Source organism: Haemaphysalis longicornis, unplaced genomic scaffold (assembly GCF_048455015.1).
Source record: "Haemaphysalis longicornis isolate Haplotype H1 unplaced genomic scaffold, Haemaphysalis longicornis Haplotype H1 scaffold_1, whole genome shotgun sequence".
Classification (NCBI taxonomy): Eukaryota; Metazoa; Arthropoda; class Arachnida; order Ixodida; family Ixodidae; genus Haemaphysalis; species Haemaphysalis longicornis.
The window spans coordinates 455,409,518-455,435,245 of NW_027526203.1; the positions used below are offsets into that span (position 1 = coordinate 455,409,518).

Genomic DNA, 25,728 nt, shown 5'->3' on the forward strand with positions numbered 1-25,728 from the left:
CGTCCATTGCCGGCACTGCTTTGTGATGCGATTCCGCCACAATTTCTTTCAAGGTTAGCATTTCGCACATTGAAACGTCGTTATACAGGCAACATTGGCTCAAGGCAGCCGCGCTAAAAAGTGACTCTGGCAAGCCCAGCCTTATGGAAAAGCTGCCACGGTGACCCAAGCAGCCCAACCGCTGCTCGTGTCATGCTGATTGCGTTGTGCGCGCTGAGGCTCGGTCCGCACGCACGTCAGTATGTTTCTTGTTCACCACAAAAAGTATCATCCGGTAGTAGTTGGGCAAAATTTTTAAAATTTTGAACGTACTTAAAGGGGTCCTGAAATACCTTCCGCCGATGCATGGATGTACATGTAACCAAATAAAGCAATGTATTAGCAATCTCCTCCCGCAAAAATTTTGTTAAAGCGATGAGTATTAGCTGAGAAATCGTAAATCAAAAACCGCGCATTATCGTCGCGCCGCGTTTCCTCCTCCTCTCGCTGTTGATGGTGCGCGAGCCTTCCCTCCCATGATGCTGCGCTCCTCAGCGATGACGTACTTCTGCTATGGCGCACCTAGACTGCCGTCTGCTACGGGCAATCTTTGTTGGCCCCATGAATCCCGCACTCCGCTCAAGGCTGGAAAAGCGAACGAAAAATCTGGCTGCATTTGTGCGGCGGCCTGGCCATGCCCTTTCGCGCTGTACGTTGCTAGAGTTGCTATCAGCAGCGAACTTGCAGCCGCTCGGGGAGAATCGTGCGCTCGGTCCCTTTCATGCACCGCGCACTGTTTATCCAAAAAGCACTGTATCAGATGTGGCCCCGCTGGTGCCGGGTCTTATTTTGCGGCGGTGGTAATTCCTGCCGGCGGCATGTGAAAAAGACATTTTAAACCCATACAGAACCCGTGCATAAAACGCTTCAATCATGTGACCAGTTCAGCTTGGGGCGACGCGTGGTGGAGAGCGGCAACGTTGGCATAACATGCTCTGGCGCAGCTCTGAGCTTTCTAGCACTGGAGCGAGCGCCATTTCTTTGACAATCTTAAACATCGGTTGCCTTGGCAACAAGACACAAACCGCTCCAGAAGTCAGTTATGGTTGCGTGATCCCGGTTCAGCTCGGGGCCCCACCTCGCGACATGTGGGCACTGCAGGCGTACCACTCACTCCCATTGGGAAGTGCGAGATGCGTTTGATATTACAGGAGGCGATGCTGTGTGTGCTGTGGACGCCTTTGTTTCGCGATGAAATGCGACGTTGTGCTTCTGTGGGTGGATAGTGCTTCCCATGGTCTGGATTATCTTTCTTGGGCGACGTACGACTCAACCTCGCATGGGGTATGTGCAGTGTGCGTGGCTAAAAGCCATCTCGGCTTGTGCACCAGAGTTAAGTGACTTGCTGTTCGTCCCTGCAAACCGCGCGCGAGGGGAGTGCCGAATTTACGACGGGCAGGAGGAGGAAACCCATCGTCTGTCAATCGCAGTTCAGACTTGCAACGCATGTTGTGGCGTTGTGTTTGTTCGAAACGCATCTCTGGATTGTTTTGAAGTTGAATAAAATGTATGCATCAAACCTGGGCATTCGGCTCAGAGCGTTCTCTGCGATTGCACGAAATAAGTGCCACGGAGCTTCAACGCTTTCTTTATGGAACGTACTCAGGTAAGAGAATATCCATGTCGTGTTATGGCCGTGTTGCATTCAATACAAACGGTTAAGCGTTTGTTTACACTTGTTTCGTTCGTCGTAAAATGTCCAAGCACTCCGGCACTCCGCTGGCAGATCAGCCGGCGAGCAGATGCTGAGCAGACGACTCATCTTTTTGCCGGAAGTGCGTGAAAAAGCCGCCCAATAGCAGGATGTCTAGCTCATGACGAACATCTGGGAATCGATGATGTAGACATGTGAAGATGGCAGCGTCCAAAAACACGAAGGGAAGGGTGAGAAAAAAGCGACAAACTTTGCAACAAAACTGTGAGCTTTCCGCTGCGCGTAAAAGAGTAATACTTGGCACAGATGACGCTGACGACCCAATCTAACGATTGCGCTACTTCATTTAGTGTGCTCAAAACGCCTTTCAGGGCCCCTTTAATGAGAAACTGTGTTATCCAGAAACATAGTAACCGGGAAATTGTATGAACCAGGAACGTATCAACGGGGTTCTACTGTGCTTTACAGTTGAGAATGTAAGCAATCAACAGTATTAATCAAGTATGGGAAGTACCAATTTCACACTCGTGCGTTCTACAAAAGCCTGCACACGACTCCAGCCAGTTAGTGCAAGCTTAATGACAACAACGACCACGCCTGCATGTGCAGCTTGATCTATACGTACCTGAATGTACAGGTACATTTTTGTGGGTGGCGGCTCAGAGAGGGACAGGCTTTTTGGGCGTCCGCCATTCTCCTTGGTCACGGCTGCAGCACTGGTCTCGGTCTGCTCCTCCTGGCCATTCGTGCCCGAGCGCACAAACTCAATGAGCGAGTCGTCGTCCTCCGTTGCAGCATAGGCCGAGAAGGGCAGTTGTGAGGAGCAGCCGTTCGATGGCAGCTCATCAATGGTGATGCCGCTTGAGGAGGAGTTGACAGACGAGAAGACTGCATCACCTCCCTTACCGCCAAAGGAGAACTGGTCCTCAAAGGGTCGCAGGGGGTTGAAAGGACGAGTGGCATTGCCCCAGGAAGAGTGCTTCGCAACTGAAGTGGCGGTCTTGTCAGTGCAGGAGAAGGACGAGCAGGGATCAAAGCTGCACAAGGAGGGAAGCACAGCACTCAGCACTGGGGCAGACAAGCACATTGCCAAGGCTACGTGCGGCCAGACGTTCTATAGCAAACGCCTTTTCACCCGCTCCACTGTACAGCCACCTTTGCATTGTCAACTTGTACCACTCAACCTGACTACAATGAACCTGGGAGCGGAAAATTATTCGTCACCTCAAAACCTGCAAAAACCTGCTTCTCAGTATTCATGAAAATTAGAAAAATGAGAAAATAAAAAAAATTGGAAAAAAACGGTTCGCATGCGAATCTAAGCACTATCTAAGCAACCACCACAAGGTGGATTTCAGATGCAAGGAAGTGGGCTCGAGTTGACATTGTGGCCCAGTAATTTATGAGGTTTACAATTACAAACCGTTTCCATGGAACAGAGACAACCTGCTGGGAAATACTGAGAGCGGCGGCCCAGGCGGCACAACAGATTCGAATGGCAGCGAGGGTGACTGAGTATCAGGCACAAGTGGTGGGTTCACTGCCTGCACCTATGTTTGTTTTAATATTTGCCAAATAAAACATTATTCCTTCCGGCCGGCCGTCTCGTCAAGATATGGCTGCGAAAAAAGGAGGGTGGGGGTATTTCTTGTTCCTTTTGCCGCTTCCTGCCGAGGTTATTGCTTCCAGAAGCTCGGGCGTTCCCCGTCGCACATTACCGACTTCACCAATTATGCACCAATGTAGAGCACGTTTTTTCCAAAACAAAACTGAAAACATGGTGGCCGACTCAGCAGCATGAGGGAAGCAACCTATCTCGCAATGTATAAAATAGCTGTAGTCTGTGTTTTTTAAAGATGAGCCCACGTAAAGTTTTGATTAAGATTTATTTCACGTGCTGAACCAACAAAGAACTGTTCATTCGCGGAAAACATTTATAGATGCTTCTCCAATGAGCACTCGCCATGCACAAGGCTGTTGAAGGGACACTGAAATGAATTTGTTCAACTCTGTGTTTGGGGTTCCAATGGACAATTTTACACATGCAACTCTTTATTTCATTACCCAGTGGAAGACTGAAGCCCGAGTTTAAGCGTAAAGCTCAGGAGAAGAGAAAATGCCGCGTGCCATTTGGGGCCACCTCACGAAACAATAATTGGTTCAAAATTCCGTTTAATGCCATCTCAGTCACTCAAACCTTCATGTTACCTTGATGTTATCCTACTCCTTGTCTAATGCTGACTTTTTTTTTTGCTTAAAAACAGCTTGTATTGGTTATATACACTAGCAATCTACTCAACACTGCTGATTGGACTTGCCCCTGTGTCATCAAAGCAGACATCGCCAAATAAACTATGGGAATGTTGGGAAAGAAGTGCCACTTCTGAGTTTATTTTCGTATAAAAAAATGCATGTAACCCAGCCAAAGAATTACCATTAGCTACGCATTACAAACTTTATCCTAATAAAGTAATAAGGCAATGTTCCTCTAAGACAATATTTTGCCACCAGACCAAACCCTTTGCAGACTCAGTTATGGTTAGCGTGATGTACAAACAGTGTGCAGGTGCATACGGAAAGTGAGAAACGCACCCTCCTTGCCAGACATCGTCCTGGTGCTCCTGCCACCCAGGAGGTGGGCTTTCCAACCAGGCATTGTAGTATCGCACAATGCCAGAGTGGTCCAGCTTGGCCAAGGCTTTGGCCTCGCGCATCACCTTGTCTCGGGCATCTGGACTGTGCACGAAAATCGATGCGATATCAGTGCCTCCGTACGGGGGGCAGGTTTGGGGAATTTCCTGCAGAAGCACAGGTGCACGCTTACTTATTCGGGAGGCAGATGCGCTTCACAGCATAGGTGCAGTCATCCAGCTTGTTCCGAGACTCGAGAACCAGCCCAAATCCTCCCTTCCCAAGGCAGCGCACAGGCTCAAAATCAGCGAGGTACCTGCATGACACAAATTGCAGATTATGACAAGCAAGAGCACGGTATCACTGCCCTGGCTTTGTCACGGGGGCAAAGTACAATATTATGGCACTCACACCTTAAAGGAGTACTGACACTAAATTTCTCACTTCCGGTTTTTATGCTGTAAAGAATACCTAGTGGTCCAGTAATTACAAAAATCGAACCAAAAGCGGTCAGCCGCCAGCGTAGAATTAATTATAACGCATTTATTCCAATCAGTTTCAAATTCGGTCGTTGCGCACCATACGGCCGTTCAAATGCAGGACGGCAAATCTGACGTCACGGTTTCCGTGACGTCAGGGACATTTGCCGCATCGTCTGCTACGATTGCACATGGTCCGCACTCGCCCGCGCAGTCAACATGTTGTCTGAATCGTCAGACTCGGATGAGTCGCTGCCACCCGACAGACAGAGAGACAGACAGAACAACTTCATTTGGCCGGGTGATTAGGCCGGCGACGTCTTCGTCGTCGTCCGTTTTTTAATAACTGCGGCTCGAACCAGCGCAGACTGTAATAGCAACAGCTTGTCGCAACTCTTCTAATCAACCTGATTGCGAAAAAGAAGTTCCACATGCAAGAAAGTAGACGTTAGTGTGGTGAAAAATTGTGCTAGGGGTTGTTATTAGCGCTGAATTTAAAAGCGGTGTTCAGGTATTTGCCGCGATGCTAAGCCTACGCTGACCGGCAGCGGAGGTTCGGTACTCCGACCCAGCACTGCCGGCACCGCGGTGTGGCGAGCGGCCGAAAGATGGCGCCACCTGTGCGGTAGAATCAAAACAGGCTACGGCAGATGTCTTGGTCACCCATCGCTCAAACGGCAATTATCGCCAAAATAAAGCTCCACATGCGAAAAGGGGGATGATAGTGTGGTGAAAAGTTGTTTAAGGGATGGTCATTCGCAGTTGTACAGATAGCGGCAATCAAATATTCGCCACGATACTAAGCCTAAAGTTCTCAACACCCAAGCTGACCCGAGCAACGCCGAGCCCACTGGCTTGGGCGACAATTCTTGCGGCCGCCGCTGCGCACGAACTCAGTCCACGTTTCCCGCTGCAAGTCGTCGCGTGGAAAATAATGCATCTTGGCGTCGTCGTTGATTCGCTCGGACAGGCTTCCACTGAGCAGTACTTCGTATTCCGCGAGCTTGCCATAGCACAACTTGGGCGAGCTCGGCGACACACACAGGCTGCTCAGATAAGACACCGCGCAGTTTTCGACACCAGTGCAAGGGAACACCATGCGCCGGCCCCGAACCAAAAAGCAAAGACGTCGAACACGCAAGGGGCGCAAAGTCTACAAGCATTGCTCACAGAGGTACACCCAAGTCTCCTGCCCAAATGAATACCACTGACAACAGCAGCGCAGGCTATCGTTTCCAGTTCCGAAAACGACTATATGACGTCACCCTGAATCAGCCAGACACGCCGGCCAATGTGTCATCACGCCGAAAGCGATTTCGCTAGTGCTGCCGATTTGTGGAAGCTCGCGGCCAGGACAATCAAAATCGATTTTCGATGCGATTCCGACCTCGGATTGCTGCAAAAATTTCTGTGAGGCATCTGTACAAACTACTGAAGCCAATTACATCATTTTTTAGGTGTCAAAATTTGGTGTCAGTACTCCTTTAACGGGCTATTATTTTTTAGAGCTAAAACACGACTGATGTGAAAATAATCAGCATTAAAAATGCTTTGTTTTTCCGCCACCTTTAAGGAGTAGGTGGAAATGTCTGAACAAAAACTGCACCTGTGCAGCGAGTGCTGTGCTGTGAGTGGGTGCTATCAGTGGATGGTTCAATCGATGTCACTGAGCCTGAATTAGTACCAGAGACACGTGGAGCTGCTCTGTCAATAATGAGACAGAGGCCCGACTATTCCCGCCCCGTAACGTGTTTGAAGTGGTGGCCGCGAGTCGCGCCACCACCTTCCATGATATGCTGGACTTATGGCGCTTATCTGGCAATCACCTGGAAGTGTACTTGGGCAGGTCTTCAACAGTAGAGCCAACATCAACAGAAGGTTGCCCCACCGGCTGCTGCTGCTCTGGTGGAGCCAAGCCTCCGGACTCGTAGCCTGAACTGGCCCTTTTCTCCTGAGAAAACAGAAGTCACCCAGAGGCAAGGTGACAGTTTTAAAACAACACACATGACAATTCTCCTTACTGTGTGTATGAGGTGTGTTCAAAAAGTATGAAACCTTCCTCTTTTTTGCCTAAGCCAATGAAGTGCGGGCGGCCTCCTTCGGTGGAGATGTGGAAAGGACACTCATGCGCATCTGCGATTTTTATGCAGAAATGCATTATAGTCGGGGGTTGTTGTGCGTCCCTTGGCCGGCGTCCGCACCGCGTCTGATGATGATTGCGGCATGATGTCCCTAGGGATTGGCCAACCAAACAATCCATCATGAGATAGCTTCACGTTCAATCACCATCGTCATCTTCCCGTAGGGGAAGCGCTGAAGAAGAAGAAGGAGAAGAAGACAAAGCTGCGAAGAGGAGGGCTGCGCGAGTTTTGGCTACCGTTATCCTCCTCGGCCGGCACATCTTCCCGATCTGAACCCGGTCGAAGAGCGGCTCATCGCGCCTCGACTCCCCTTCATGAGCATCAGGCGGCTGACTCGAGGCAACGGGCCGTTCGGAATCAAGGGACAGGCGGTGAACGTGCCCATCGACGTATCGAAGGTTGTGCAGTGCCTTCCTCGCATGGAACCCGAGGACGTTGCGTTCGACGTTCGCATTTCTGCATCCTCACAATCCCCCTCGGGGAGGTGCGGGGGAATTTTTTTTTTTTTCAGCCTGCAAATAGCGCCAGTCACTGGCAATCAGCCTACGGGTGAGGACATGTAGTGAGTGCTTGTTGGATTCCAGCAAGTTGTGAAATGACAAAACAACATGAGCAGCGATACTGCACCCCATTCTGCCGAAATCTAGGCGACACCCAAGTGCAAACCAGGCTTTCAGGGATGTAGGAGTGGTGATGCTTTACAAATGACAGCACCTAATGTGAGTTGGGATTTACTCTTGGGATGACTGCACATCAGTGGACGGCAAGCCACATTCAGGCACACCTTCAACAGCTGACTTTGACCATAGGGGCTTAACGCACCGAAGCTACACCCAGGCTGTGAGCAGGGTTGCCAGGTCCTCAGAAGGAAAAGTCACCGGGAAATTGCCGAAAGTAGCCAAAAAATTCGCCACCTTAAAGTGAATGTTTGAAAAGGAGCAAGAGAAGTCACCATTTTCAGCAAGGTAATGCTATTAGGTACCTAATGATTACCTTCGCAGAAAAAATACTGAAATTCTGAGAAGTAGAAAACCGTGTTGGAGCGGGAAGGTGACAGTGGTTGACTACTGCCTACAAAGAAGCTAGAGAAATTTCTTGAAATTAAAAAAAAAAAAAAAAACACAGACCGGTCCATGTGATGGCATTAGTTCTGGCCAGCCTATTCTGTGTGGGAAGGGGAAGAAAAAGCATGGATAGAAGATGAGTGAGGTGAAGATGGCAGAGAAATGAAAGATGAAAGAATGACTACACATAAAAGATGCCTATACTTGTAGAGTTCATGTGTTACAGTTCATCAAAACAGCTTCAAATACAATATCACTGCCAGGCCACTGCTGTGCAGAAATGTCAGCACTGCTTTGAGTTCCTTGTGGAAACGCTGTGCATCTGGCCAAGGACCCAGCAATACTTCCCCAGACACAACCCCCAGACACAACAGCCCAACTGGCCAATGATCTGGCAAAAAAGCTGAAATATGCAGGTTTAGGTAAAGCATTGAAAAAAAATGAATGACTTAGAACAGGCGTTCCCACCACACCATGTTTTACCACTTTTGCTGCCTCTTTACATTCCTGTGCCTTTGTACATCTTCAGACAGCCTTCCCAACCACTTTGCACAAAATCTCCAGCTACCGTAAACCACTGAAACATGACAGTTTAAACCGACGGCGTTGCTTGAAGACCTTGATGCTATTCATACAACATCCGGTGCCGGATACTAAAAAGAGCAATTTCAATTTGTGCCGAAAGCAGCGCTTTACAGTGGTGTTTGAGCGACTGATTCGTTGGGACCTATTTTAAACCTTGCCAGATCACCACCATCTGCAAGTTTGTTCTGTTCTGTTTGTCCAGTTTGTCTAGATGGCTAAAATCCTCTGAAAGGTGATATAAGATCCCTTTTGTAGAAAGTTGTCGGAAAGGCCTGGAAATATGTAAAATTACGAATGCTCAAAGGAGCCAGAGAAAGTATCCAAGCCGCCACACTAAAATTTTTGTCACCACAAGCCTCGAAAAGTCGTCAATTTGGCAACAAATCACCAAACCTGGCAACCCTGGCTGTGAGGTACGCTGTAGTGGAGGGCTCCGGATTAATTTTGACCACCTGTGAATCTTTAACGTGACCCGAAATCTCAAACACACGGGCGTTTTCACTTTCCCTCCATCTGAAAAGCGGCTGCAGAGGCCAGGATCGAACCTGCATCCCTGGGCTCAGCAGCACAACGCCATAGCCACCAAGCCATTGCGGCGGGTAGGCCTCCAACACGCCGAAATGAGGATGTCATTGAGCAAGTGCAGACTTTTAGTCAAAAAGGACCATCATTTCACGGTCTGAGAACATGCAAACGAGATAAGGTAAGCATTGGATTGGTCTATTACAATTTTACAGAGGATTTGGCCATTAGGATTGTGCCTGCAAAATTCATTCCAAAACAGCTGCTTCATACGCGCACATCAATGCTGCGTGTCTGATTCAGACTTCACTTGGCATACACAACATTCCTGTGGCTTGCCAGGACGGCCCATTTTACCCCGACATGGCTCTGCAACTTTTGGCCATCTTTATGGCTGAAAATGCCCATGAAAGAAGCCTGCTTTGAGTCAAGTGAAGGCATCATGCGGAATGCAACGGCCCAGCTGGTTGCCCCCCCCCAAAAGACTTGTTCAAGAAGTGTTTCCCCAAATGGCAAAAGCACTGGAGAAGTGTGTGCTCTCAAGGAGACAACTTTGGAGGGATATAAAATGCATCTCGGGTGAACAAAGGTTCAATATGTTTTGAACACCCCTCGCATATCGTACTACTGCAAAAGGCTAAGCAGCTTGTACAACTCTAGCTAATGGACAGAAGTAACACCAAAAGTTGGGCCAGTTGGTACATCTAGGACTTTAAGAAGCGCACTAGGAACAAGGGACCGAAAGAAGGAACATGAACAAGTGCCTTTTTTGTGCAACGGCTCGTTTGTATCCCTTGTAAGTAAGCACTTGTTCTTGCTGTCCAACTCTCATTCCTTGTGCCCTTTCTAATGTTCTAGGTAATGGCTCGGGCTAGTGCAAGTTAAGACTGAGTACACTAAAACTGAACTCGTTCAATATTCAGCATTGAAGGCAAGCTGTCCAAAACAAGACAATAAGTCCACCACCGAATTTGTAGCGTGTTCCCTCGTATTTGGTTATTGGTGCTATTTATGTTGCGCCTTCAAGTCTTCCCAAGAGTAAATGTGAGCTAGGACCAGCTCGTCCCGGCTTATATTTAGTACTCTTCATATTTCGCCACCATCACAAACACGGCGTCCAAGGCCACAAAAACGAGCCTGCAAACACGCGCGAACAAGCTGCCCTCCTTTATTAACATGTTCTCACAGCAACATAGTCATGGCTGGAAGTCTGGCACAGATAAGCCAGCAATTGAAATTTCCTCATACTTTGCTATTGATAGCTCCGAGGGCGCAACTAGTTGAACAGTAACTGGCCACAGCTTGACCTCATTTCAACTAAAGACTATCAGCTGCTGTGCACTGACCAGCCTATACAGTCACTGCACTGCAAATCCAACACGGTACATAACCAAAGGAAGGTACTTTACCTTAGATGACAGTTCTTGTAGTTGCTTAAGCTTGGACCGTCGTAGCACGTGCCGCGTTATAAAGATGTTCATTAGAAAAGTTGCCAAGACAATCAGCGAAATCTCCTTCCTGTCAACAAAAACCGCAAATGTTTCTGAACTGACACAGCGTGGCAAACACAGACAAAAGAACAAAGTTTACGCAAAATGTGCACTGCAGTGAGAAACTGCACCAGCACCCTCGCAGCTGAACCACGGAGAATAAAGATTACCCAACGTGGTCTAAACTGGAGTGGAGTCTCATTAAATGCATATGCTTTACGCAAACTGCCATTTGAACAAGCAGCACCATCAAAATTGAGGTTGAAAACATTCGGATGTTTATAAAAGGTCTTACGTGCAATGATATTACCAGCATGCTACTTACAGACAACATCTTGTCATAATCTTTCCCAAAGCCTGTGGAGGAACCTACCTCTACTATACCCCTCCCTCTTTTTTAAGTTCCTTTTGTTTTTGATTTTCAAAAAATTTGAGCACAGTATACTCTTCGAGAGAAAGAAAATAAGCCGGACTTACCACCAAAAGCGCAAAGATCTAACAATGTGCTCATTGAAGGTTTCAGCAGCTTCTTCTTTCTCGCACAACAGCACTGAATCGTTGTCTAGGTCAACACCCCTGTAGAGATAGTAGCCCGTGTCTGCAACGGAAGAACCAGACAATATACACTTCGTTACCTGCTGAACTGCAACACCGAGTTTAAAATAAATAGGCACTAAAATTACTTTTAAAACAGCACAAAGCCAGCACAGCACAAACCGCATGGCATGCCACACTTCTGCTTCACCAAACATGCAATACTTTTGCGCGTTTAACTAACCCATGAACATCCCTTGCCCCCATGTTGTGCCGCAAAAGAGAACAAAAAACTTCCCCATATATTTATATTGCCCACACCATGGACTGCACAATGACAAATTTCAAGGTTTGTAAAAAAAAATACTGCCCAATTACATCATGTTTATTCAGATACTGAATGTACCATCAATTGTCAAACTTCAGCTTTTTTTTTTTTTACTGGCACCCAAAAAGCACATTACAGGAGGAAAAAAATGGCAGCATCTCCACTCTGTGGATGATGGCAAGGGTGCGGAGTACGAGGACTCGAAATGACATCCCATTTGCACCCCGACCGTCACTCGATTTAGCCGTGAGTTGCAAGTCACGGCTCAAATCGAATTTCGCTTGATTTTCGCTTGATGGTGGTGTGCGCACGGATGGACGCGGACAGACATTGGGAGGTCCTGAGGTACTCTGCACCGTTACAGGCGAGCGAGTACGCCATTTGACTCTCGGGTACTAACTCACAGTCGTAGCCCAATGGGTAAGACGACTGACACTAACTCTGTCTGGTCTACGTGACACAGGCTCGAATCCTGCTGGTGCCTGTGTGATTTTTTGCGATTGTAAATGCTATGCACACGGACGCGGACGGACATTGTGTGGTCCTAAGGTACTCTGCACCAAAAAAATTCACCCCACCTCCCCGAAGGGAATTGTGAGGAAATGCGAATGCATTTCTTTTGCGCGAGAGTGCGCGGAATTTATAATTAATGAGGAGACGGTGATTTGTAGCGTAACCATTTATTTAACACCTGTTTGTGTTGTCGTTGTACTTGACGGCCACGATCACTGCCTTGTGGTCGGTAAAGTGCACAGTCAAAGGGTCTTTGAGAAGCGTGCGGGCGTGGGAGAGTGGGGCGAGCGTCGAGAGGAGAAGCACCGAAGCACCGCGCCTACCCTCGCCTACACTCTCCCACACACACGGGAGCTCCGGCGAGCTCCCGCGATGAGAGCGCCCTCACACGCCCGAGCGCGCTCCTCCCCTCCACTCACTCGCCGCTGATCCGTCCGCACCACCTGCTCCGGTTGCTAGGGGAGAGGAGGAGCGCGTGCGCTCGCAGCTGTTGCTATGGGAGAGGGGGTGAGAGCGGAGAGATAACACCTGCGGGCGCGTGGACGCCGCACGGCACCTGACATGGCTCGACTAAGAAATGCATTCGCATTTAAAAAGCAGCCAAGTAACCATAATGCACTACGGCCAGCCACACCTACCATGCTGATTACCTTCAGACAGCTGCTAGGTAGCCAAGAGCTCCCCTTTCGCTTGTTAGAGGTGGTGCCTCTTATCTCATCCTCTTTGATGCCATATGGCAACACCTCAACTTTGAAAGGCAAGTGTGCTTGCGATAAAAATAAGATGATGCAGGTTCAAGACTGAACAGTAAAGCTTCACTTTACTTTTGCTTGTGACAATAAGCCGGCTAGAATGGAGCAGGAGCAAGATTGCCATGACGGCTGGTGACCACATGTGCCTCCCACCCAGTGCAGCTCGCATTGCAGTGAAGCTGCATTTCAGGGCAATATTTGTGTGTTACCTGCACCCCCATTCAAGACTTGTCAAATACTCGTGCAGGTTATACTTGCAAAAATATCGCAAGTCCTGGCCCTAAACACAGTATCTATTTTAACATGCGTGCTTCTGCAGTGCTCCGCTCCCTCCAAGGAAGATCCAGCATAACAGAGTGCTTGAAATGAATAATGAGAACCTCAAAGGAGTGAAAACATGTCACAGATGGTCATCAGACCAATGCAAAGGATGCATGCCCAAATGTACACAATGCCTTCTTACCGAAGGGGTAATCCAATATATCATCCTTGATCATGAGGGCCTTCCTTGAAGAGCTGGCCTCTTCCAACATTGGAGGTGCCGGTTTATTGCCAGTATTGATGATTGGTGTTCGACTTGGTGCTGAAAAGAAAGACCGTCTAGATAAGCTGCTAATACGAGCATACCCTACAGCATGGTTTCTCAAAGTGGGTTCCGCTGAGCAGGAACCCACCTGAGCAGGAACCCTGAGCAGGCCCCTCCTCAGGGTTCCGCGAGCCACTGATAAATTTTCCCTGGTTCCGCAGTCGCAAAGTCTTATATGGTGAACTTGAGGTGCGATCGATCTAAGGAACCTCCATTACTCACGCCCGAGTGTCAGTAAGCACATCTCGGCGCATAACAGAAACGCGCGAGCTGCGCAATAAATCTCGCCAGCAGCTTGTAGGCAGCCAGACTCCGAAAACGGGCCACGTGGTTAAACTATTGCACTTGAGTCTCGGTCTTATATTACCCCCATGCGCATTTCTCCTGTTTGGAGATAGGTGTCGCTAGCGTACGCATTCGCGTAAAGTCGACAGGGGAAAAAAAACGATACCCTTGCTTGCTTTTGAATTTATTGCACGTTAATGTAGCATGAACGGAACGAAAAATGGTGGGAGAGGGGGTGGGGGGGGGGGGGGGGTTCCTTGGCACTTTACGGAACTTAGCAGGGTTCCCTGGGACCAACATGCTTGAGAACCCCTGCCCTACAGCACATCTGTCAAGGCCAGTGGTTGAACTGATACAGAGGTATTTTGCACTTTTGTATCAGGGCAGACTCCCCACCCCAGTGCGCGTGTGCGCGTGCGTGCGTGTGTGTGTGCGTGCGATGAGGTTTAACGCACTGATGCTACACAGGCGATCGGGCCCACTGCAGTGGAGGGCTCCGGATTAATTTTGACCTCCTGGGAATCCTTAACGTGCGTCGAAATCTTCAACACGGGCATTTTTGCTTTTGGCTTCCATCAGAAAAGCAGCCATCACGGCCAAGAATCGAACCCATGTCCCTAATTTCGGAAAGATTCATGTTTTGAGTGGGATCATAGCCCACACACCTTCATTGCTCTACCAATTGAGCTACAGAGGAAACTGAATTCCCATCTATACTCTTGCGTACCCAAGTGTATGCTGGATACATTACCAACTGTGTACAACTGGCAGTGCACCGCACACATTATGCAGAGGTTGTGGGTTTGTTTCCCGCTTCCAGAACACAGGGAATTTTTTTGTCAACTTCCATTTTCCCTTCTTTATCCCTGTATCACAAAAATTACAATACTACCTCATTCGGCACTATAAAGACAGTCAAGAACCAAATAGCACTGGCAACAAGGACTGCAACTTCGAAAAGTGTATGCAAGTGTTTCCTATGCTCAGGGGTGGTAAGCCAGCTCCACTCTGACAACTTCAACGTGAAGGCATCTAAGCAGTGTCAGCAGTAGTACACTTCCCTTTTTGGTTTGTGAGCCGCTTTTTGGCAATATATAAACACTTCTATGAACAAGGCTTCTGTGACAGAGAAGGCTTCAACGTCTGTTCTTGTTTGCTCACACCACAGACTACCAATTAGCCCAACTCTACACTTTGTTGCCTTTTTTTCTGTGCATTATTCATTTATGGTCTCATGCAATTGCTGCACTGTCTTGATTCTTAAGCTCATTCTGTTTTCCTTACCTTTCAATGGATCAATTTGAGCACAGCAGTGCAATGCCTTGCTTTACAAGCTGTTTAGATGGTAACTTCAGAAATCTACAAGATATGCAGACCATATTTGTTGGGAAGGAACTCCACACCTTATCCTGCTCATAATAACAAAAAAGTTTTGCAACAGATTCAGTTAGCCGGTATCTGGCACCCACCTGGCTTCGTATATAAAATCTAGACAGAAGCTTAAGCTGATAAAAAATGCAGCGAAACGCTGATGCAGCATAGTCCAACGTGAGTGGGTGTATTTAATAAAAAGTAAACCTCATTCACACGGGAAAGCTTGCGCATAGTTTTTTTTACCACCCCTTGTGCTCTTTTGTCTTCACATGAACTTAATGGGATCAGGAGGCCTCTTAGATTGCACAATCCCTACCTGATGAAACATAAGGCTTCCACTCGACCCTTGGCAGACGGCTCCGATGAGGATCGACCACCTGCACGGCAGTCTCAAAATAGTCCGGCTGCAGGCTGCCACTGTGCTGCACGTAAAGCTGCCTGTCATGCATGCCTGCAAATGAGAAAACGCACAACGCACGGATAATCCTCACCTGCCAAGTCTACACTAAGTATGCATGCACTGCCCGAAACTGTCTCTAGGTCAAAATATGTCTGTTTCAGAAAAACATGTTTCAGTGTTTGTTTCAGCCACCAATTTCGTTTCACTATGCATTCGTAATTCGCGATGTCACAAATTGTAGCGCGGGAAAGTGTATAGGGTGCCAATATGCATTTCCTTACTCTTTGCATTTTCCGTGTTAGCGAGCAACTGCTGCTGATGCGAGTGTTATATTTGTATTCACAGCACTGTAATCCACCAATACAGGCCACCTAGCCTCCACACTTCAGTGTTCCCTAAAAAGTTGGCGGGATAGTGTTGAGTTAGCTTAGTGTTTCCACCCAAGGTAAGTTGGGCACATACCTTTCCCATGGTAAATGGCGCAAAAAATAAACACCTGGGCAAGGAAACATGCAATCACAGTTTTTTTTTAACCATGTATAAAGGTGTAAAGAGCCGGGGAATGGTAAAGAGGGGCATTTACAAAGCTTGATTGGGATAAGCAAAAAGAATATTTGAGCCACTTGAGATTTAAGGACATCATCTTGTTCAGTGAATCATGGCACGATCTGCAAAGAATGTACCCAGAAAGCTCAGCGCTGAGATTAAAGATAAATATGAAGAGATCAAAAGTAATACACATTAAATATATATTCCAAAAGCATTCCCATCAGCCTAGGCAATAAATTACTATAAGAGGTGGATGAACATAACTACCCTAGGCAAATAAGTGCAGATCCAAACCACGAGACGAAGAACACGTGTAGAATAAGTACTTTCATGTAATGAACAGTAGGCTACCTCTTTATTTGAAAACAACAGTATACAGCCAATGCATACTGAACGATTACAGGTCGGAAATGCCAAAGTGACAGTACCTTTGCCGCATTCCCCACTCTTTCCTAGGGGCCCCTCCTGTGCACGGCTGGGTACCCACTGTCCCTATAGACATCAATAAGACCGCTCTCTAACCTAGCCTGTGTGCTTTCGGGAAGCGCACTAGTCCGAATCTCATCCACAGGCTTATTGAAGTCCGTGAATAAGACTAGACCATGAATAAGACTGCCAATAAGCATGCTTGTTCGAGCAAGTGGGCCCTGGAAAGTAGACTGGTCAGCCCAATCAGCAATGGAAAGAAGGATGATAGGAGTAATGCTTGGAGATAAGAAATGAGCGCAAACTCAGGTGGAAGATCTCACAGACGACATTTAGATGGAAGTAGGGGAGTTAGGCAGGGTACACAACGCGAAGAAACGACAACCGGTAGCCCACCACGGTAACGGAATGGCTACTGAGAGATGAGACTGCACGTAAGGGAAGACAGATGTAACTCAATGGAGAGAAAATTCAAGGGCAAAAAATGGATTTGGATAGTGAACATTAGAAAAGGTACAAAATCTATGGGAGGGGCCTTTGTCCTGAGTGGACATCAATAGGCTAACCATGATGATGCCGAAAACAGGCCTGGTGTGCCACATACCTTTATCGTATGGAAAGAACTACACTTGAAAATCAAGATGCTCTGTAAATGACAGTCCCAGCACCATGCACCGGTTCAGGCATAATCATCAGGGGGGAATTTAGCACCACTGCCATCACTGACTGTACCACCCAGATTTTAGAAAAGCATTTCTCATGCAGTGCTCCAAAAGCAAAGCATGTAGGAAACAGTTCGAAACACTGAGCATTCAAATGAAGGTGAGAAGTGCATAAGCACCCCTTCTCTTACGTTGTCAAAAAAAAGAAAGAAGAAGAAGATTGCACATCTAAATATGTTCATGCCACATGCAAGCATACAACTATGTAGGAATTCTGCCCATGTAATACACCCCCCCCCCCGTGCTGCCTGCGCCTTGAGCGCGCTTCATTGGTAACAGCCACTTGACATCCAGAACTTGCCCTGCGTACTCTTTTTCTGCATCTCATCCTTAAAACATTGCCCACAATGCCCACAAGTACAAAGAAGCACTGCATGCAGTGTGACCATTTAAAAAGAATAAACCTTAAAAACAACAATACAAAAATCTTCTCAAAAACTGTCATTGCGCAAATTTCAACGCGCCTCAGAAATTTAAAACCAACCGTCAAGACAGCAGCCCGAATCATGCACTCACAAATGGCAGCCACTGTGAGTGACCTAGCGACACTACTGGAAGCTTACCAAGGTAGAGCACTGGATTGCTGTCCTTGCTCTGGTTGGGGCCATCCAAGCCCAAGATGCGGCTCTGCTCAAACAAATTCACCACCTCCAGTTCTCCATCTCGCAGGTGCCACGCTCCAACAACAGGACTGGGCAGCTGCACACAAGCAAGGGGCTGCTCACTAGCAGGCCCAGGCAGGTGGCCTTAAGGGGACACGCGGGTCGAAAAAACGCGATTTTTTCGAAATATACCGATTTTTTGTTTTCCCTTGCATTAGCATCTTTGACTATCCTTCTTTCATGGGTAAAAAAATGAAAACGAAATACGAACGAGAACTTAGTGAAAAATGTGTCTGAATGACTCGCGGTGACCCAAGAAATCGCGCAATCAAGCCAAATTTCGGCCAGGTTTGAGAATTTATTCCGCACGGCAGCGTGGCTCGCCGCCATTTTGGTCACTTGAGAGAGGTAGATCAAGCCTTCTTCTCTCGATTGAGCCGCTCGCCAGCTTCGTATCTCCGCGTAAAAAAAATAAAAAAAATGTTTCTTCCCGCTTGTTTTGCGAGCTCCCACTGGGCATTTAAATCACGTGACGCGAAAGCGGGACCGCCATTGGCTCTTGCCGCTTGTGAGCCGCCATCGCCCGCATCGTTCCGTTCGCTACTTCGCGCTATCTTTTCTATTTCCTTATCGTGTGTTTTTAATCGTGAACGGTGAGGAGAAGCGTGACTTCTGTCGCCGGAAGCAGCGTACTTCATGCCGGTACAAAGGAAAGCGCAAGCGGCGCAGCATTGTGACGACCACGGCCAATGCCGGCACGACCGGCACCGTGAGGCCTAACGGCGCCGGGCCTTCAAGCGTTGCAAGCGCGGCTCTACCAGGCGGGGCTGATTTTATCAGCGAAGATATCGACTTTATAAGCGCATCGGAGAAGAAGTCGGCAGCCTTCCAAGGTGAGGAGACAGCCAGCCACGGGAGCGGTGCAGTTATCTGTGGAGTCGGCGCTCTGACTGACCTTGAGTGCCGCCGTGTGCGCGACGTGCGGGAAGTGCGAACTCGTCGTAGTCGAGGTTGCGAACAAGCGGAAGGGCCTCGCATCGGTACTGGAACTGAAGTGCAAAAACGAGAAGTGCCCTGCGGGAGTGGCTTCGGGAGTGATTTCTTCTGTTTACTCGTCGAGGCGCGCTGCCGCCGTCGGTCGCGGAGGCCGCAAACCGGAACTCTGCAGTTCCGGTTTGCGGCCTCCCCGTGATAGTTTCGCCGTCAATGTGAAAGCGGTACTCGCTGCACGCGCGGTTGGCATCGGACACGATCAGCTATGCAGGTTTTGTGCCATTCTTGGTCTACCAAAACCACAGCATCAAAAGACGTTCTACAACACTGCCAAGAAAGTTCATGTTGCGGCCACAAAAGGCGTCTCTGACAACCTTGCTGAAGCAAGGCAAGTAACTGCGTTGCAAGCTGGTCAGACTGACCTCAGTGTGATTTTTGATGGTACTTGGCAGAAGCAAAGACACGAGACACAACAGCACTGCCATTTCTCTTGACACTGGTCTCTGCCTGGATTTTGAGGTGCTGTCAAACTACTTGTACTTGTAGCCGCCACCAAAAGCTTGATGAGCAAGAGGAGGAAGTGTGGCAAGCCTTTCATGCCTCTTGTGTGTGAAAAAAATGTTGACTGCTCATCCCATGCCATGGAGACGGAAGCAGCACTGCGCATCTGGCACAGGACGCTATCGTACAACCTGCAGTTCACTGTAGTGGAGACTGCCACTGCCCTCACAGGGTTGTGGTTCAACAGAGGCCACACTAGCTTTGAGCAAGTTCTCCAAGAACTAGGTATCTTCCCTTCAGAAGAACTGGTCAGACTAAGCAATGCAAGTGACCAGCGGAGGGTCAGGCAGATGTGTGCAAAGCTGACTGCTAAGGCTAGCCCCATTGCCGCAGCCTGGTGAAACGGTCCCACACCAAGGACTACCCCAGCAAAAACCGTGAGGGTGCAACTTATGCAGCAGGAGCATTCTAGTTTTAGTACCTCAATGTGGACATTTCAGACTGTATCCCCACCAAATTTCATGTTGTTCGAGCAAGAATTTCTGAATCTGCCAAAGAAATAAACTTTCAATTGCGTTTTTCTCAGCTTGTTGTTTTTGTCTGTTTTCTGAGTTTGTGCACACTTATTTTCCCAGTTAAAGTTGTCGTATCAGGATGAAATTTTGCACAAATGTTCATTATAACACGTAGAGTGCACAAATCTTGTTCATTATGCAATTTGTGTCCTTAGATATTTCTGGCGGTCATAAAACAAAAATATACAGAACAAAAAAAGGCACACTACCAGTCATTTTTTTTTCGTGTTGAGGAAAATGATGATGGGGCTTTTTTAGGTAGATTTGTGCACTCTGCAGTTCATAAGGAACCACCTAGGCTATTTTAAAAGTTTCAGAAAAAATTTTTACTATAAAAAAAAGTGTGCACAAAAAAAGCCATTTTTCTGAAAGTCATGCTGCGTAACATTTTATCCGGAGCAGCTATTCAAAATCTGATTACATATATGACCAGAGGAGCTCAATCTCTATAAGCTGTGAAAATTTCAGCCTCCTAACTTCATTATTAAAAAAAAAGTTGTTTGGAGGAGCACGTCCCCTTAAAGAAAGGCACCACTTCCCTAAAAAGTTCCCTTGGGCCTGCTAAATACACAACTCAGTGCTGTTTCCCAGTTCTCAGCATGTACACGTAAAACTCGGAGTGGCGGTACAGAGGGTGGAGGAAGCCGCCACTTTACACAAAAGTTTGCAGACCCCACTGTTTGGATTTAAGTCCTCAATTACCTATAAGACATGCACATTCGTGACCGGGCTGCCAAGAAGAAGAGAAACTGCCCAAAATTTCTGTCCTTGTGGTCTGTAAACTTTTTTCGAGGACTGTATATGTGCCACAAAGACTAGCTAGGTGTTGTGGGAATGTGGAGACCCACGATCCTGACTCGGCATTTGCTAGTGGGAGGAGACAGAGTAGCTGCATGTCGACAGCTAGCGCAGCCAGCAGAGGGAGCGAGAGTGCCTACCTTGACCGACCACTCCAGGGATCCCCCCTGTGAGCTGGTGGCTGCAACCAGACCCTCCGGGACCACAACTTGGATCAGGCTGCGCTCGGGACAGCCCTCGTCGCTGGAGCAGTTGGCGGGCTCCTCCCCCAGGTAGGCATCGTCACTGCTGCTGCCCGATTCACTGCTGCCTCCACAGCCGGCCAACAGGCCCTTCAGCACAGTCAGCTGGTTCTCACCCACACTGAAGTTCCACCTGCAACACACAGGGTGGCATCTCTGCTGCACGGTGCCAACGTCGACCCAGCCTAGCTCTGCCTGGCAAAGGCCCTCAATACCAACGCATTAACGCAGCACCACTTGTTGTGAAGTCCAGAAATATCACACGAGCCAACCACTCACTGTGATGATTGATACAAAAACTAAGACAGGGCAAAGGATCAGAGACAAACGCATTTACTCTTGCACCGAGTACCATTTTATAGTGCTAGAAAAATTACTTCCCCTTCTGTGCATCCCAACAACGTCTTCTTACATCACGTAACACTAGCTCAACGCTCTGCCATTTTGTTTAACAGGGGAGGGAGCAGGCGCCAGCAATTTATTGCTTTTTTTTTTGCAGACACTTTTTGCCCATGGGCCAGCCTTCCAGATCTTTAACCTGCACGGAAAAAAAAAAAAAAAAAAAAAAAATGGTTTATTCCTCTGTCATAGGAATTGGTAAAACATGAAAGTGAAATGTGCTACGAAATCTGCAGCAAAAGGAGCATGATTTGCGGGTCGGCGGCTGTCTTGTGGGCGTGCTTGGCGAGCGGCATTCTGCTGGTGGGTCACTTCGGCAAAGGTGTGACCACAGAGGCACCAACTGTCGGCACTCGTTAGCGTCATGATGCCCTACTTCACTTCACCTCTCCTAGACGGCAGCACCATCCACGTCAATGGAACTTTTCTTGCCATTTCTCCTGTGCTCACACTGGTGTAATTTCCGTGGTGGATATGACGTCAGTGAAATCTTGGTTTTTCCTGGCATAAAAACACTTTCGTGTTAAAAAAAAGAACAACAAAAAAGCCAAAAAGGCTCAGTTCCCACTCATGCTGAAAAATATATAAATCAGCAGGATTGTCATAATCTCACATTTCTGAAGAAAATAAACCACAAAATCCAAGCACTGATGGTGTACTGAAGAAAAATGTTTAAAGTGGATTGGATAATGTCACACTACCCTATTACCAAGGTAATGGTTGTACACCACAGCAAGAGTGGGGCAGCAATTGATCCCAGTGTCAGTTTGTTTCTCAATTTAAATTGGTTTTAATACATGATGTACCCATATCTGCCACCCCATTTGTTTTTAATATTCTAACACACTCAATCACTAACCTTCCAATAACATGTGGACAAAAGAAGCTGCCTTAGAGTAGGAAAACAAATACATGCCTCTACAGCAGGGATTGCTTTTGTTGTTGCCCATTTGGAAATATTTTTGTCTAATTTTGATAACAATGCCTTTTCAGAGGCCTGTGGCAACATTTTAACATGGCCAAGCATACCAAGACCTCACCTTGCCCCGAGCAAGAACTGCAGAGGCAGTGCAAGTGTCAGGCAACCCACTGCAGTGGCCCCATCACCACCCTACTCGGGTCCACTGCAGAACAAAGGCCTCTTCCACTGATTTCCACCCGCTCCTGCCCTACGCTGCCTGTGTGCACTCCTTGTATCCCGATTTTCTTATTTCATCCCTCCATCTAGTTACTGGCCTTCCCCTACTTCAAGACCCACCTCTTGGTAGCCACTCTGTTGCCCTGGTGGTCCACCGGTTGTCGGTTCGTCTCACTACGTGGCCAGCCCAAGTCCAGTTCTTTTCCTTTATTTGGACTATGTCCGGCCAATTTAAGTTTGCTTTCCAGTTGTTTAGTAAGGCACCACATTTCCACTCCATACATCACCACCAGCAACACACACTGATTGTACACTATTCTTTTCAGCGACAGAGGTCTAGCTTACTTTTCATTACTTGGGAGTGCTTGCCCAGTGCACCCCAGCCCATACCAATTCTGGACATGATTTCTTTCTCGTGGTTTGGATCAGCATCTGACAACATGTCCAGGTAGTTATACTCTCCTACTTTTTATAGCATTGTGTTACCTAAGCTGAAGAGGGCGCTTTCAGCATGCTTATTTATCATTACTTTAAACTTACTCATATTTGCTTGTAGCCCCACGGCCAAGCTTTCCGATTGCAGTTCGTCAAGCATACTTTTTTTTCCAGGTGCTCTACAGACTCCCTAAGCCAGACAATGTTGTCTGCAAACCCCAAATGGCTCAGGTGTTCCCCGTTTATCCGCAATTCTCCACTGTCCCAGTCAAGCTTCCTAAATACCCCCCCCCCCAGACACACTATCTCCCATGATTTACGAATCCAACCCTCGGCCCTAAGCCCTTAGCAGCTGTAGAGCACCTGACCACAGTGGCAGTCAGGCCAGCGATACAGCAGAGGGTGCTAAGAACCTCTGGGTGCAGACAGGCCGCCTCTGGAACTTTTACCCGGCAACGTTGAATTCACAAACTCTGTCTAGCAAAGGAAGCTTAGCTGCACTATTAGAGGAGCTCCCAGACATTAACCCTCTGAGGGTAGAATTTTTTCGCCAAATGCGACCCCCCAGGGTCGATTTTTTTTATTGCTGATTTAAATTCTCCGGATGAATTTATTTTGAGAAAAAAATATCGCAATTTTTTTAGGGTGACCATAAAGTGACAAGAAAATCGTTTCTGTTCCTTATAAAAGTGGTTCCACTGTAGACAGGCATGTACACGTCCTTTATGCGACGCTCCTTAAAAGCGCTTTCACATGTACGCAAATACTCCTCCGTGCCTACATTGCCTCATTTATGGCAGCCATATGCAAGATTCATCAAACAAGTATGAGCACGAATGAATGAATTTGAATTTTATTGGCGCAGCAGCCAAATTTGGCTATAATGCGCCAGACACAAGGTAAATATTTTGAACACACTACGGTAAAAGGCAAAGTATGAGCACGAATGGTAATGAATGAACAATTGCAATGAATACCTGTATGCACCACCATACCTAGTAACCAGTTGCATGCCTGCCACAAAATGCAATAGGGGCAGAAGCCTCAAAACATCAAGATGGGCTCACTTTTCTCGGCCAGAGCGTGGCTCCACAGCTCTCACAGTCTGGGTGTTGCGCTTCACAACCAAGACGTCCTCCGTGCTGAAGTCCTCCTCTGTATTCTCACAGCCACCCATAGTACAGACATAGCGCACCTGCAAGCAACAACTGTGCCCGTCAACACCTATATGCACTGTTGGTAAGCAATGTTTGCATGCCACACCTAAGAACTACCTTGCATCTCGGTAGCCTTAAAGGGGCCATGCAGACGAAATAAAGGTCGGTTTTATTCAGAAGATGTGGTGTTTTATAGTGTCCCTAGCACTTGTGCAGCAAACGATGCTTTATTCACTGAAAAATTAACCAATGAAGGCAAAATTTCAAATATCCCATTCAATCGTCTGTTTTGCGATGTCAGCGAAGACATATCCAGAGTAGCTACTTGAAACGATTGTTAGTACAGAGACTAGGGCTGCAGCGAACGACCAAACGTGTTTTTTTTGCCTTGTTTACCATTCGGCCTCCCAGATGGCACCTCGATCTTGCTCAAGACCACTGCCCCACTTGCTTTGTTTTTGACCGGATTTGTACTTGGCTAACTTTTGTTACGGTTGAGAGTAATCGTTTCATGAAACATTGGGTATGTTCAACAGAGTGACAGGTGACAATGTCGCTTATGCCAGTTGGCCAGTGCAAGCTCAACGCGCCGGATGGCTGTGCAAGCACAGTGCAAGCAGTCCACACAGGTGCTTCTATGTTTACATGCAAGTTCGGAACTTCCATTGTTTACCACACCATTCTTACTTCTGTAAAATGATTATGCACTAAATTTAAGTGTCAATAGCCCGTTCTGCAAGCTTGTAAGCCCTGCTTAAGTTGCGTTTGCTTTTAACGGCCTCAGCCAATCACACAGCTGCCCATAACACATCATAGGTTAAGTGCGAGGAAATGACCTAGTGGGCGCACGGCCGTTCTCTTTTTTCCTCATTATACTGCTTATTTGAGTGAAGTTTGCGTTATTAATGGTGCCAGTGTTAGTCTAACGAGGCAACCTTTCGAATGAACCAAACTTGCATTTTGTCTGCATGGCCCCTTTAAGTATGTGAATTATGGGCAACTGCCACTGCATACCAAGGCAGCAGCACCAGTACAACAATTACATACGTCATTGGTAGCTTGCTTGCACTTTGCTTCTCACGTACTGAGATCGTATTTGTACAAACAGCTTGACACCATGCACTGAAGCTGACAATCTGGCAAAGCCTGCAAACCCGTTCACACACCATGCTTCCAGGCCAAATCATTGGCAACAAACAAGATCTAGCATCCACAAAGCCTACAAACATGGTAGCACCTCATGCTTACATACGAAACAATTGGCGACACACAGCAGCTGTACTGACAAATTAATTTCGAGAATCGCGAAAGTTAGCAAGAATGCATTGCGACAAAACAGCGTAGCAAAAAGATCATGACAGAAGCTAAGGGGAACAGCTGTACTCTGATTTGCCAGCCGCAGAGCTTCTTCCCAATACATTGTATTCATACTGTTGAAGTGGCAGAAATTCAATCCATCACACCCGAAGGGCATTCTTTCAAGTGTGCATGCCACCAATCCCTTTAACAGAGAACGTGTGGCAATCCAATGAGCCCACTGTGGAGCAAAAGGTTAAAGAGCAGCACGCAGAGCGGCCCGATGCCTCACCTGGCCAGTGTGCAAATTAATGCCGTACGTGCGGCTCTCCTTGCCCCCTGTTATGACAAGGTCATCGCCCAGACGATACGAGCTCCTCAGCAGGAAGTCGGCAGACATGGGGAGCGGCTCTACGGTCTCCCCATTGAACTTGTACAGGGAGCCATCGAGTGATGGCACGAGGCGCACTCGCTGACCTCTGTTATGCATCTGACAACGCAAAGAAAAAGAGATGGAC

The 25,728-nt window shown here is 47.7% G+C and overlaps 1 protein-coding gene across 2 annotated transcripts in view; it reads right to left on the reverse strand.

The window, feature by feature from the left end:
• The window catches only part of LOC144156069 (eukaryotic translation initiation factor 2-alpha kinase 3-like), a 50,004-nt gene that overhangs the window by 20,253 nt on the left and 4,023 nt on the right, over window positions 1-25,728 (reverse strand). Inside the window, exons 3-14 of one of the 2 annotated variants that reach the window (XM_077687856.1) lie at window positions 25,503-25,700; window positions 23,825-23,952; window positions 20,684-20,918; window positions 17,638-17,773; window positions 15,294-15,428; window positions 13,196-13,315; window positions 11,083-11,203; window positions 10,525-10,633; window positions 6,630-6,754; window positions 4,518-4,640; window positions 4,286-4,429; window positions 2,319-2,730 (exon numbers count right to left, since the gene is read on the reverse strand). In XM_077687856.1, coding sequence (XP_077543982.1) covers window positions 2,319-2,730; window positions 4,286-4,429; window positions 4,518-4,640; window positions 6,630-6,754; window positions 10,525-10,633; window positions 11,083-11,203; window positions 13,196-13,315; window positions 15,294-15,428; window positions 17,638-17,773; window positions 20,684-20,918; window positions 23,825-23,952; window positions 25,503-25,700 — 1,986 coding nt within the window. The remainder of the gene's footprint in view (window positions 1-2,318; window positions 2,731-4,285; window positions 4,430-4,517; window positions 4,641-6,629; window positions 6,755-10,524; window positions 10,634-11,082; window positions 11,204-13,195; window positions 13,316-15,293; window positions 15,429-17,637; window positions 17,774-20,683; window positions 20,919-23,824; window positions 23,953-25,502; window positions 25,701-25,728) is intronic. The other variant, XM_077687857.1, reaches the window with a different exon arrangement.